This window comes from Brachyistius frenatus, unplaced genomic scaffold (assembly GCF_029030835.1).
Source record: "Brachyistius frenatus isolate BFR_SWC_R1_liver_20210118 unplaced genomic scaffold, ASM2903083v1 Contig_255, whole genome shotgun sequence".
Taxonomy (NCBI): domain Eukaryota; kingdom Metazoa; phylum Chordata; class Actinopteri; family Embiotocidae; genus Brachyistius; species Brachyistius frenatus.
In genome coordinates, this window is record NW_027210854.1 from 451285 (window position 1) to 464632 (window position 13348).

Sequence of the window (13348 nt, forward strand, 5' to 3'; positions counted from 1 at the left end):
CAGAAGGAAGGAAAAACTCTATTTCAACAGAAAAACTCCTATTTCAACAGAAGAAACCTCCAACAGAAGGAAAAACTCTCTTTAACAGAAGAAACCTCCAACAGAAGGAAAAACTCTCTTTAACAGAAGAAACCTCCAACAGAAGGAAAAAAACTCTATTTCAACAGAAGAAACCTCCAACAGAAGGAAAAAAACTCTATTTCAACAGAAGAAACCTCCAACAGAAGGAAAAACTCTCTTTAACAGAAGAAACCTCCAACAGAAGGAAAAACTCTCTTTTAACAGAAGAAACCTCCAACAGAAGGAAACAAAACTCTATTTCAACAGAAGAAACCTCCAACAGAAGGAAAAAAACTCTATTTCAACAGAAGAAACCTCCAACAGAAGGAAACAAAACTCTATTTCAACAGAAGAAACCTCCAACAGAAGGAAAAAAACTCTATTTCAACAGAAGAAACCTCCAACAGAAGGAAAAAACTCTATTTCAACAGAAGAAACCTCCAACAGAAGGAAAAAACTCTATTTCAACAGAAGAAACCTCCAACATAATCAAACTCAGAATCTGCAACCTATTTCCTTCCTTAAAAAAACAACAACAATTAAATGATTTGATTTATTTGTATAAGTTTAAAAGTTTTATTTTAAGATTCTCTAAATTTGGCCAAAAACAAAAACATTTAATATGGCTAATATATGAAGCTGCAGCATTAATCTCTGTGTGAAAAGTGTTTTTCAGAACATAGTACAAGAGTCAGTAAGTGACCAGTGGGCTACAGTTTTATTGAATTATCCAGTAGCGATACTTGATACTGCCCAGCTCCTTGGGGAGGCAGCAGTCAGGATCTCACCGCCTTTATAAGCGCAGCAGCAGCGGAGGGCAGAGCTTCTGGAAACATCTGGACGGAGCAGCTGCGCACTGACGGCTGCAGGATGCGCGTCTTGGCTCTCCTCTGGACACTCGCGGTCCTGCTGAAAGAAGCTAAAGCATGGGGCTTCAAAAACGGAATATTTCACAACTCAATATGGCTGGGTAAATACCTTTTTTTCCTCCGGTCTCTGTAGTCAGAAACATGCGAGTTACGCTGGAACATTCAGGAGTTTGTTAAGAAGATCTTATCGCACGCAGCTTCAACCTTTTCTTCTTATTTCGTGTTCTCATCGAGATGAATCCCATCGACAAGCTAACATCAATCTGCACATTCTACTGGATGGTTTCTGTCGTGATCAATTATAATTTGCATAATTATTCCAATCCATCACACGTGGCTATTTTTACCTCGAATAGTGAGAAAGTACCGTTTGTTAATGCTGACTGCAAAAGCTGATGTTCTCATACAAAGACACGTTAGTGAGAAAAATAAGGATTAATTAATGTATGACCTGATAACATGAGGCCAGTCAACATGGCGAAATGACTTCATCTCAAAATTCTCCAAATCAAGAAATGGTAGTTCAATTAATATTTGTGACATTTTGGGGATTATTGGAAGTTATATTAACATAGTTTCTTTTCAAAATATTAATTCATGCAACTTCCATCCTCTGTTAGAAGTTTCATTTGAACTTTTTTGTCTCTCTCCAGCCTTGACAAGTGAACACCGGAGGAGCTGTGAGGGTGAAAAGGTTGATTGAGCATGAGAGGTCATCAAACTGGTTAAAAAGATCTAAATTTCAACCGCTGGCAAACCTCAAATGTGTTGTGCCAAGCTCTGCAGTCATGCATGTGTAAAGCAGCGGAGGACTCCCTGCTGAGAGGGCAAGTGACCAAAATGTTAATGAACTACCAAAATGGGGAAAAATAGACCCTTTGTGTTCGTGTCTTATGTTTAGCTTTGTTTAAAATCACTCTTTTGAATGTATCGGCCTATCAGGCAGCTCGCTGCAGACGCTCGGCAGACACTCCTCTCCCTCCTGGCTTCAGATGGTGTCAGCAGCATTTTCTGTTGTCTCTCTCTTTGACAGAACAAGCAGCTGGAGTTTACCATCGGGAATCCCGCAAAGGAAGATACCAGCTGACGTATAAAGAGGCCAAGGCTGTCTGCAAATACGAGGGAGGGACGGTGGCCACTTACCAACAACTGGAGGCGGCTCGTCAAATAGGTCTGCAGCGGTGCCTTCACCAAAGCATCTGCAACACACATTCAGAGGAAGATTTACTCCAGTACACGTCTGGACGATGATTCATCAAAATTGCCTCTCTCACAGTAAACACACAATCTTTTGTCAGACCAACACTGATTCCAATAAGTCCGATGAGTTTGAGCCACCGTTTCATTAACTGTGCACAGGAAGGGCTGCGTTTAGTCTTTCTTCCTCCCATGAAACACCCCAAACGTCGAGTTTGAGGGCCCTGGTGTTACATCAGCGATGTGTCCCTCATCCCTCTGGAATATGGCCGAGCAGTCAGCGCTGGAACAAGCTGAGCAGGCCGTCACGTTATGTACAAACGACGCACTGAGAGGCCACAGATTCTGGATTAGGACTGAGTGCATCAATGATTCTACTCATCGTTTTGACATTTTCACAGTGTTTACCTCGCCGCATACCACCATTACTATGGAAATAACAAAGGAAAGTTTAAATGTTCACAATATGGAGCAGAGATTCATGTGTTCATAGTTTAAAGGTCACTGTGAAGCAGTGAGTGAAACCTTCTATGAGTTCTTGGCTGCTGTAGGACTCCGTGCCAAACTCTGATTGGTATTGTTAAAGCCTGTTAACACCTCCCTGGGTGGTTAATACCAGCGTTCCCACAGCACGCAGATTGAAACCAGGGACTCGCTCTGGCGTCACAATCTGCCTCTCTGAGTTTCCACACAGAAGGTCCCGGTTTTATCTGGGCTGTTCTGGCTCGGGTCTGCTGATTACATCTCTCTGCTAACGTCGCTGTGTCTCCACAAATAACTAGAACAACACAACGAAGTGTTCACCAGCAGGCTTTTGTCAAGCCTTCGTCTTACGGGGGGCCGGCAGCACACAATAGTTTATTTGTTCCAACATCAGTGGCTCTATGGGGCAGAAATGAACTCAGCGTTTCTTCTTTTTTTCAGGTTTCCATGTGTGTGCTGCTGGATGGTTCGACAGAGGACGTGTGGGCTACCCCATTGTCAAAGCTGGGGCCAACTGTGGTTTTGGGAAAGTCGGCATCATTGACTACGGATACAGGCTGAACAAAAGCGAGACATGGGACGTGTACTGCTACAACCCAAACTGTGAGTACGCCGTTTAATTTACCAGTTTATGGCTCTCATCAATATTTTCATAATTCTACTAATTTAAATGTCATGTGACAAACCCACAAAGATCAACCTCTGCAGTTTCCCATCAGCAGTTAGCAGACAGACCTCGTTAATGATGAGTTGCGTTTGAAAAGCACCCTGAGAGGCTAATGTTGAGTTCATGTTTCTGTCCACGGAGTGTCTAAACAACCAATTATGTGGACTTTATGAGGGGAAATTCATTCACTGTGGTGTTTACATATACTTTTGCTGCCATAAAGTGACAAAACACTGCTGTACTTTAGCTGTTTTTTTAAAACTTTACTCATGTATTCCTCTTTACTTGACAGCTGCAGATGAACAACTAAGCCCTGAGCTAGTTTTGAAATTTCTGTATGAAAAAACTGAAAACTGAAAATTCAGTCAGTAAAAGGTCCACAACACAGAGGTCAAACCGATCAAATGTGTGGCAGTGATTAAATGTCTGCTTCCCAGCGGGAGGCCGGAGTACGTCTGAGGCTCCTCAGACTCACTCTGAGTCAAACAGTTGATACAGAGAACTAAACCAGGAAAGACCGCAGTGGTCTTGACTCAAAACCACAATCTCTGCACCACCCTGTGAGTTATCACGGTCAGACTGAGAATAAATCTGGAGGAAATGAGGAAACATAAGTCTGGATAAGACGTCAGTGGTGTAACTGAATAAGTGTTAACAAAGACACACGCCATGCAAAGACCACACCTGAACAACTCTCCAGACTTTACTCATGTTTAATTCCTCTTATGACATTTTAAGTCACGTGAAAAAATATGTACAGCCCATGGGAATGTACTTTTGTAACATATTTAGACAAGCAAACATTTGATCCTGTTTGAAATGGTGCTTACAGATTATAGTGTTATTCTTTAACAACACTACAATGGAAATTCGCTTTTTTTTTTAACCATTTAATCATTTATTTCTACATCTGCGAAAAAAAACAACACTAAAAACAGCGTTCAGAGGCTAATACGCCTCCTTCAGCAGAAATAACTTCTGGTAGGCATTTTCAATAATTCTCCACCAGTCTTTAACACAGAGTTCCCACTTTAAATCAAAGTTCAAACTCCGACTTTCATCGACGAAGAAGCTGAACCTCCACGACCTGTAACAGAAAAACATGCTGCCGTTGTCACATCTGTTAAAAACAGGCTGACACATGCCCCCTGGTTGATATTAAAATAAAATAAATCCATGTATAAATACTGGCTGCAGAGTCAAATAATTAACTAACAATAACAGTAATGATCTCACAACCTAATAAATTACATTTTTAATTTGTGTCAGTGAATATTAAAGCTACCAAACATACACACTGACAATAACCAGCTAACCAGGCAACTAAAGTTCAAACGTGCAAAAAAAAAAAAAAGATCAAATTACCTGACTTTCCCTGTCTGGAAAAGATGTTTTAATATTCCCTGATATTCCCTGATATTCTCTGATATTCTCTGATTATTCCCTGATATTCCTTAATATTCTCCGATATTCCCTGATATTCTCTGATATTCTGATATTCCCTGATATTCTGATATCCTGATATTCCCTGATATTCTCTGATATTCCCTTATATTCTCCGATATTCCGATATTCTCTATATTCCGATGTTCCCTGATATTCTCTGATATTCCCTGATATTCTCCGATATTCCCTGATATTCTCTATATTCCGATATTCCATGATATTCTCTGATATTCCCTGATATTCTTTGATATTCTCTGATATTCTCTGATATTCTCTGATATTCCCTAATATTCCCAGATATTCTCTGATATTCCCTGATAGTCCCTGATATTCCCTGATATTCCCTGATATTCCCTGATATTATCTGATATTCCCTGATATTCCTTGATATTCTCTGATATTCCCAGATATTCTCATATTCTCTGATATTCCTTGATATTCTCTGATATTCCGATATTCCCTGATATTTCCTGATATTCCCTGATATTCTCCAATATTCCCTAATATTCTCTATATTCCAATATTCTCTGATATTCTCTAATATTCCCTGATATTTTCTGATATTCCCTGATATTCCCTGATATTCCGATATTCCCTGATATTCTCCGATATTCCCTGATATTCTCTATATTCCGATATTCCCTGATATTCCCTGATTTTTTCCAATTTTCCCTGATATTCTCTGTTCCGATATTCCATGATATTCTCTGATATTCCCTGATATTCTCTGATATTCCCTGATATTCTGATATTCCATAGTATTCTCTGATATTCTCTGATATTCTGATATTTTCTGATATTCCCTGATATTCTATGATATTCCTTGATATTCCCAGATATTCTCATATTCCTTGATATTCTCTGATATTCCCTGATATTTTCTGATATTCTCTGATATTCCCTGATATTCCAATATTCTCTAATATTCTCTGATATTCTCATATTCCCTGATATTCCCTGATATTCTCTGATATTCCTTGATGACTGCCATCTAGCCAGTACAGTTTAAACCAAGAATCCATTTTCCAAAGTGCCAGACACCGTTGAAGGTAAAGATTTAGCCCTGGACTCTGTGTTACCTCTACACACAGCTGTGTCTGCACTGTGTCTGCTGTGGCGCTGCTACTGCCTGTCCTATTGTTGAATCAGTTTTCTCTTTAGTAATGGTCATGAATGTTTGAAGACCAATGACAGACTGTAACTACAGTTGGACATAGGTTCCGGTTCAGAAAAATGGTAATGCAATACCAGCGAGTGCCACTAGAGGTCGGCTCCAAAAAGCCTCCGGCTCCATAGACTCCCATTCAACTTCTCTCATCAAATCCAAAGTGAATAAAATGTGTCCATCAGTTATCTCGGTGTTGTTAGCTAAAGTCACTCCTTCTTCTTAGTTTTCTGGAGGTCCATCTGAAAATAATCCCTCATTCATTAGAAAAGAAGATTCAAGAAGACCTGTTTTGGGGGCGTGTCTGTTTGATTGACAGGCCTGTGGTGCAGTCAGGTTACAGCTATCGGTGGGCGGGACGTAGTATTGTCAGGTTTCCAATCAGATCGGTCAGATCCACCGCTGGCTCCTCCCCCAGCGCATCCAAATATGGTCACTTCCTGCTCCAAACCGCTCTGAACTAGCAAGATGGTGACGGACAGAATCTGAACTGGAGGATTCATAATGTTCACAAACCAACGATGACATCACTGATGGTTGATGACATCACTGATGATGATTGGGTCCGACCTGTTAGTCATTGTAACAGAAAAGCAGGTATATGATTTTTCCCTACGAAAGCACGTAAGATGTCGTGTGGCTGCTGTAACCTGTTAACATGGCCATCGATACATCAATATAAATGTTCTGCATTTCAGTGCTGAAACCATCTCAGTAGATTCACATCAGACATTTTGTCTGAACTGTTCCCCTGTGATGGATGTGAGCTTTCTGTTTTAATCATCTACCAATGAGAAATGATGTTAGACATGAATTTTCATAACCCTGCAGGACGTCCAGGAGAAAAGCTTTTGATGCCTTTGTCACCCGTCTCAACATGTGTGTTTGATTTCCCTCACTCATGTTCTGAATTCATTCAGGGCTCACATGCAACAGACAGACCCTTCAACCAAAATGCTTCACATGCAGAAGCACAATCCCGCAATCTGATGAAAAGAATACACTGTGGGAAGTTTCATCAGCCTGAGAGCACATGTCCTCAGTTGATTATATCAAACTAAATCAAATAACTTCTTTTTCATATTCAATGATGATGAGTCTTGTAGATTTATGTACTGTATCCTGTATATGCATGTAATGTGTTTTACTTCTGGCTCAGAGTATAATGTGCCCCATATTTTATTATACAACCAGTGCTTCCGACCCAGAAATCTGATTGGTCAAATCATCATGACATCACACCCTGCTCATCACTACAAATATCTCGCCCTCCACCTCCTCAATGGGAAAATAGAATTAGAATAGAGTTTCATATAATATGTAATATAATGTAGTTTCTACTTGTTATAGGTCTATTAAATGACCCATTTGGTGAAGTCGGGTCTCTTTTGGTCCTTTTTGGTCACTCCGAGCACCCGTACCGTAACACCACGGATAGTCACGCACTTACAATCCTAGCGGAGGCTAGCTGGACCGGTTTGGTTTGAACACATGACACGGTGCTAAAATGTTAAAAACACAGGAGTCCATGGATATCTTTGTTCATCAGATATCTTTGTTCATCAGATATCTTTGTTCATCAGATATCTTTGTTCATCATCAGATATCTTTGTTCATCAGATATCTTTGTTCATCACATATCTTTGTTCATCAGATATCTTTGTTCATCAGATATCTTTGTTCCAACCAGACTGAGCTAGCTGAGCAGTTTAGTGTTTCTATGTTCTGTATTTATTCAGTTTGAACTAGAAATCCTCTCTGTTGCTAGGTGGTTGCTAAGGGTCCGACTACTTCCTGGAGTAGGAAACATTACATACGTTACATAAAAGTCTACTGATTGTATTCCAGTTGTTAGTGTTGGCATGGAAACAGAGCTCACACTACGAACAAGTTTTATATTTCGAGAGTGAGTTGCTCCACAATATGAAAACATTTAGATTACATGTTTTATTTAGTTGGTAACTTGTTCTATAATCGTGAACCCCACTAGTTTAAAAAGTAAAGATGCTGCCTGGTTTACTTTTAGTTTGATGAGCCACCATGTACTAATCTACTGCACCGAGCTCCTGCTGTTTACCTCCGGATGGACACCATTACTTTGTAAATAGGCTGTTTTTTAAAAAAGGTTTCTCCAGGGAAAAACAACTTGGTTCACACCACTGCAGTCCTCACAGGTCACATCCCACTGCTCACATGTACAGGATGTGATAAATTGGGCACATGTGGCCGACTCTCGTGTTCACATTCAGTTAGCTGGTATTTTGAACTGTGGACCTTCCAAACATTTGGATTCTTTTAATGAAACAATTCCATAAAAATACCAAATTATTACTTTTAGAACAATTTCAAAGTGAAAGACAGCGTTTATACTTTGCCGTCACACGTAGTATCCAAAGATAACTTGGATTTTTTTTTTCCCATTTTCCTGTCTCAGCTGAAGACAATGTGATTTTAAGGTTTAACTCTACGACTGTCATTAACATCTTGTAACACGGTCTGTAGCCCTGAACAGGGATCTACAACACATTGCTTTTTTATAGTTTAATATTAAAATAAAGCATCTACATTTTTATCCATTTATAGCATGTTTCTTAACTGAAGTAATTAAATTGTGTTAAAACTGCTTTCATAGTATGCCGCTGTTCCAGTGTTCTGTGGAGCAACATATATATTTCCACTTTCACCTCCTAAATTCTTTCTTACTTGTTTCATGGGCAACTTTTCTGGTGTCAGCTGCGTTGTAGAAAGATAAATACTGCAGCGACTACACTTTGGATGGGAAGCCACAAACTTTAAACAATGCTTCTATTTCAGGAAGCTTAGAGGAAGGCTGTCATTGAAAGTATTCAAATTTACTTTAGTAAAAATGTTGATATCGTATCGTAAAAAACTACAATGCAAATACAAATTCTGCATTAGAAATGTTACTTAAATTAAAGTTTGTTTGTATAACCAGGGAATTGTATTTGATTATTTAAATGACACCTGTCACTGAAACCTGTAAAATTCAGATTTTACTGTTTTAGATTGTTAAAGTGGAGCTATGTTTTAACTATTTAATGAAGGGCTGCATCTAATCATTATTTTCATTATGTTGATCGGGTTAAAAATCCCCCAAAAAAGGGAAGATATGCTTCCAGACTGAAGATATATCTTCCTTTATCCACAAAATAGATAAAAGTTAAAAATTTTCAAATGAAACATTTGCTGCATTTTTTCCCCCTTTTTTTGTTTTTTTTACAGTAGAAGCTAAATAATCATAGTGGAGTAAAAAGTGTAATATTACACCATGTTAAATGTAAAGGAATAGTGGCAGAAAGTACGAATAGCTCAGATGTGTACAGAAGTGCAGCACGTTACTAAAACTACTTTCCACCACTATTGTCATGTGAATTTATTATTTTATTCCTTTGATTTTGTGTTGTGCTGTGAGGAAGCTCCCTGTACGCTACAGAGATATCCCTATGTGTAATTTTAAATACTTGTACATTAAAACGTGCTGTATTTGAGAGGTCTAATCCCCACCTGTCACTGATGTGTCTTCCAGCCAAGGAGTGTGGTGGAGTGCTGACCAATCAGGAGAAGATCATTCAGTCTCCTGGTTTCCCTGACGAGTATCAGGACGAACAGATTTGCTACTGGCACATCCGTGTTCGTCTGGGCCAGAGGATCCGCCTCCACTTCCTGGAGTTTGATGTGGAGGACGACACGGCGTGTCTAGCCGACTACCTGGAGGTGTATGACAGCTATGATGACGTGTCAGGCTTTGCAGGAAGGTGAGGAGCACTAATGGAAAATTAGATCCCACTGTATGGGGGATTTCTTGTTGAGGCATTCGCTAACACACGAGTTTAAACTCTCACAGCTGGAGGGATGTATGAATGTAATTTAACATATTATCATTTCTCAGTTTTTTTTGATGATGAGAAAAAAGGTTGAGAAACTCGCTAACATTAAATTAGAAGTTCACTTTGCTTTTTCTCTTCTTGATCTGTGTCCAGGTTCTGTGGTGATTATTTCCCAGATGACATACTCAGCACAGGTAAATTCCCTTTCATTTAGAAGTAGAAGCATGAGGAAACATGTGAATCTCTGAACTACCAGAATGAAAAAAGATTTGTCTCTTGCAGGAAATGTGATGACACTGAAGTTCCTCTCTGATGCTTCAGTTACAGCTGGAGGCTTCCAGTTAGAATATACGGCCTTCAATGCATCTCTGTACTCACAAAATCTGACCCACTACTTTGACTGACAAATGGTTTAAAACACTGACTGTTGCTGTATTTACATTGATTACCTCATCTACTGTAATTAATAAGTGTTTATAAATCAGTTAAATAAACAAGGTTCAATTGTGTTGCAGTGTTCTTTTGTTCCCAGGATTATTTCATGGAAAATGAGTGTAGTTTGTGCTCATTTCAAGTATATTTTCACAGACCTTTACACATTAAAGCCTTTTTCTAGCCCCAATTATCATGAGAATCTTTTGTGAATATGTATTTTCAACAATGTGTCAGGAACTGAGTGCACTTTCAGACACAAAAAGTAAAACAAAGTCTTTTACTGAAAAAAATCAGGGAGATTATAACAGACTGGATATAAAAGAGTTCGTAGCTTCATGTCTGTAAAATTGTTCTGATCCAGAAGTGTCTTCAGCTGCAATACCAGCGAGTGCCACTAGAGGTCGGCTCCAAAAAGCCTCCGGCTCCATAGACTCCCATTCAACTTCTCTCATCAAATCCAAAGTGAATAAAATGTGTCCATCAGTTATCTCGGTGTTGTTAGCTAAAGTCACTCCTTCTTCTTAGTTTTCTGGAGGTCCATCTGAAAATAATCCCTCATTCATTAGAAAAGAAGATTCAAGAACACCTGTTTTGGGGGCGTGTCTGTTTGATTGACAGGCCTGTGGTGCAGTCAGGTTACAGCTATCGGTGGGCAGGACGTAGTATCGTCAGGTTTCCAATCAGATCAGTCAGATCCACCGCTGGCTCCTCCCCCAGTTCGTCCAAATATGGTCACTTCCTGCTCCAAACCACTCCGAACTAGCAAGATGGTGACGGACAGAATCTGAACTGGAGGATTCATAACGATCACAAACCAACGGGTGACGTTGAGGGAAACAGGTGGACACAATCATAACCTTGCGATAGGAACAGATTGTGATTTTATTTGGATAAATAAAGTTGCATTTCTGTCAAATATCAGAATTTTCTGAATCCTCCATCAGTTACAATACATACTTCCAAATAATAATAATAATAACTATTTATATAGCACCTTTAAAAACAGAGTTTACAAAGTGCTCTACAGAGACGCAAAGCACAGTCAAACATAACGTCAATACCGGTAAACATTTAAGAAAAGAGGAGGCAAAAAAAGACCAAACCATGAAGGTAATGAATACAAGAAAACCAAACAAATAACCAAAACGAGCAAATGGAATAGAAAACAAACAAATAAATAAATAAATGAATAAAATAAACAAATAAAAACAGGGGAATGCTATGAGTATGAGTGCTATGTATGAGTGTTAGACATAAAACCTAACTCGTACTATATATCTCTATTTTTGGATAATGTAGCTGAATCTGCTTCTCAGTTTCTCACAGAGCTGAAAAGCAGAATATTCTGCGTTTTAAATGTATGAATTGACTTTTTTGCTGCTCCTAGTGGAAGTCCAAGTGTTTCACTAATTATCCATTATATCCACGTAAGATCCACTGACAGCGGCAGTCTGTGATTCCAACAGTGAATATCAACTTTAAAATGGAGGCTCTGTAACAAACATTGACATTTCAGTTGATTCTTTTAAGCAATACTCTCTTCAAAGTGAAATAATGAATTTATTGTGTGGTAGATTTTTTTTGGACTCACCACCCAAGTTGTTGATTGAATCTTAAATTTGAATGCTTATTTAATAGGAATACTGATTTGTGTGATATGAGAGTACAAAGTGTATAAACTGAGAATAGCTGGACTGTGTGTCAATCATGAGACAGCGTTAGCAGACAATGTGAGTACTGTACATGTTGCTTCCTGAATGTCAGGTGGTCTCGGGACCATGGACTGTTAGATAGGACCCGTTGTTTCAGCTGAATGCTGTTGCTCCATGTTTAGTTGCCTCAAGGCAAAGAGCTGTCATAGATGAGGAGTTTGGATGGTTTGTAACATAGTAGTAGGTTAAAATGGTCTTTTGTTCCTGCACTGTGCAATGTGTTTATAAATTACAGCAGCATTTTGAATTTAGTTTGATCAGGTTGGAAGCCAGTGTAGAAGTCTGAGATGTAGCATAGCTTAAGTCATTTTGGTGTCAGTGAAGACTCGAGAAGGATGATTTCAAAATGGCTGTGGCTGTCTGTCTGTTGCTATGGTTGGTGAGACTGGTGAACGCGGCGTCATAATAGATACGTTTGATTCAGATAAACACAGTGACAAGTTGTCAAATTTTTTGAAAGACATGAGTCCTTTCATCTTTAACAGGTTGACGTGGTCAATGTGTCGGTTGAATGTAGTAACAGAATTATTGGAACTTAACCTACAAGTTTATGATTTGGAATTCCACATAATAAATAGATTGTGAAGGAATTATTACTGAGTTGACAGCATAACCCTAATTCATGTATGTGAAGTATTCATCATTTTAGGTAAAATTATAGATAAAAACATCATATAATACCATTTAGTAAAGCAATGTGCGGCACAACAGATTGGGGAACCAAATTGTCTGCATTGGCAGAACAGAATCATATATTTCCATGTTGTTTGAACTAATTAGTTAAAGCTAATTAATATTGACCCACTGGTAATAATTCTTTGCCTTTTAATGCTGGACTGATGGTATTAATCAACACTAAGATTGATTGCTCAGTTGCAGTGCCTGCAGTACAATTTTAGATTACCAGATTGGTTGCTGGCAAACTGCTTAGAAATTTCCAAAATAAAATAAAAGATTGGGATTGCCTAAAAATTGATAAATCATTCAATTACTAGAGTTTATGGAAAGAATGAAGTTGAGTTTAGATTGTCGGTCATTTTGTGATCATTCCATCTATTCTGATTGTTGCTGGTATTTGTGGACTGGATGAAAAATCTGTGTCAAATCTAAACATTGATTCATGAGTGATTTCACTGATGATTTAACGCAGCTTCAAGGATTCAAGGATTGGTTCATTGCAATCTGTTATTTGGGTTCTTTACTATAGTTAAGTGTGGAAAGACCTTTTGTGCTTTGTAGGTCAGAAGTGGAAGTAGGAAAAGATAGATATAAGAAACACAGGGTGCAGATACAGTGGAAGTAGGAAGAAGATAGAAGGGGTTGAATATTGTATGGAAGTGATTTGGAAGATTTGCTGTGTAACTAAAGGAAACATGGGCGGCATGGTGCTCCAGTGACCAACACACACAACAAGGTTCTGGGGTTTTAACCTCACTGAGATGGCGACCTTTCTGTGTGGAGTTTGC

General features: G+C 38.8%; 1 protein-coding gene across 1 annotated transcript; it reads left to right on the forward strand.

Annotated features, from left to right (window-relative positions):
• Positions 1–900: 900 nt before the first annotated feature.
• On the forward strand, positions 901–10286 carry tnfaip6 (tumor necrosis factor, alpha-induced protein 6). Its single transcript, XM_069721019.1, has 6 exons — positions 901–1030; positions 1963–2100; positions 3051–3212; positions 9435–9663; positions 9889–9929; positions 10018–10286. The coding sequence occupies exons 1-6, from the start codon at positions 931–933 to the stop codon at positions 10137–10139; spliced, it is 792 nt and encodes a 263-aa protein (XP_069577120.1). The 5' UTR covers positions 901–930; the 3' UTR covers positions 10140–10286.
• Positions 10287–13348: the final 3062 nt, after the last annotated feature.

Bases quoted from the DNA above. Each gene is read 5' to 3' on its own strand.
- tnfaip6 (XM_069721019.1), top strand. From the start codon at position 931: ATGCGCGTCTTGGCTCTCCTCTGGACACTCGCGGTCCTGCTGAAAGAA. The intron at 9,664-9,888 runs GTGAGGAGCACT...ATCTGTGTCCAG, and splicing joins GTGTCAGGCTTTGCAGGAAG to GTTCTGTGGTGATTATTTCC. The intron at 9,930-10,017 runs GTAAATTCCCTT...TGTCTCTTGCAG, and splicing joins AGATGACATACTCAGCACAG to GAAATGTGATGACACTGAAG.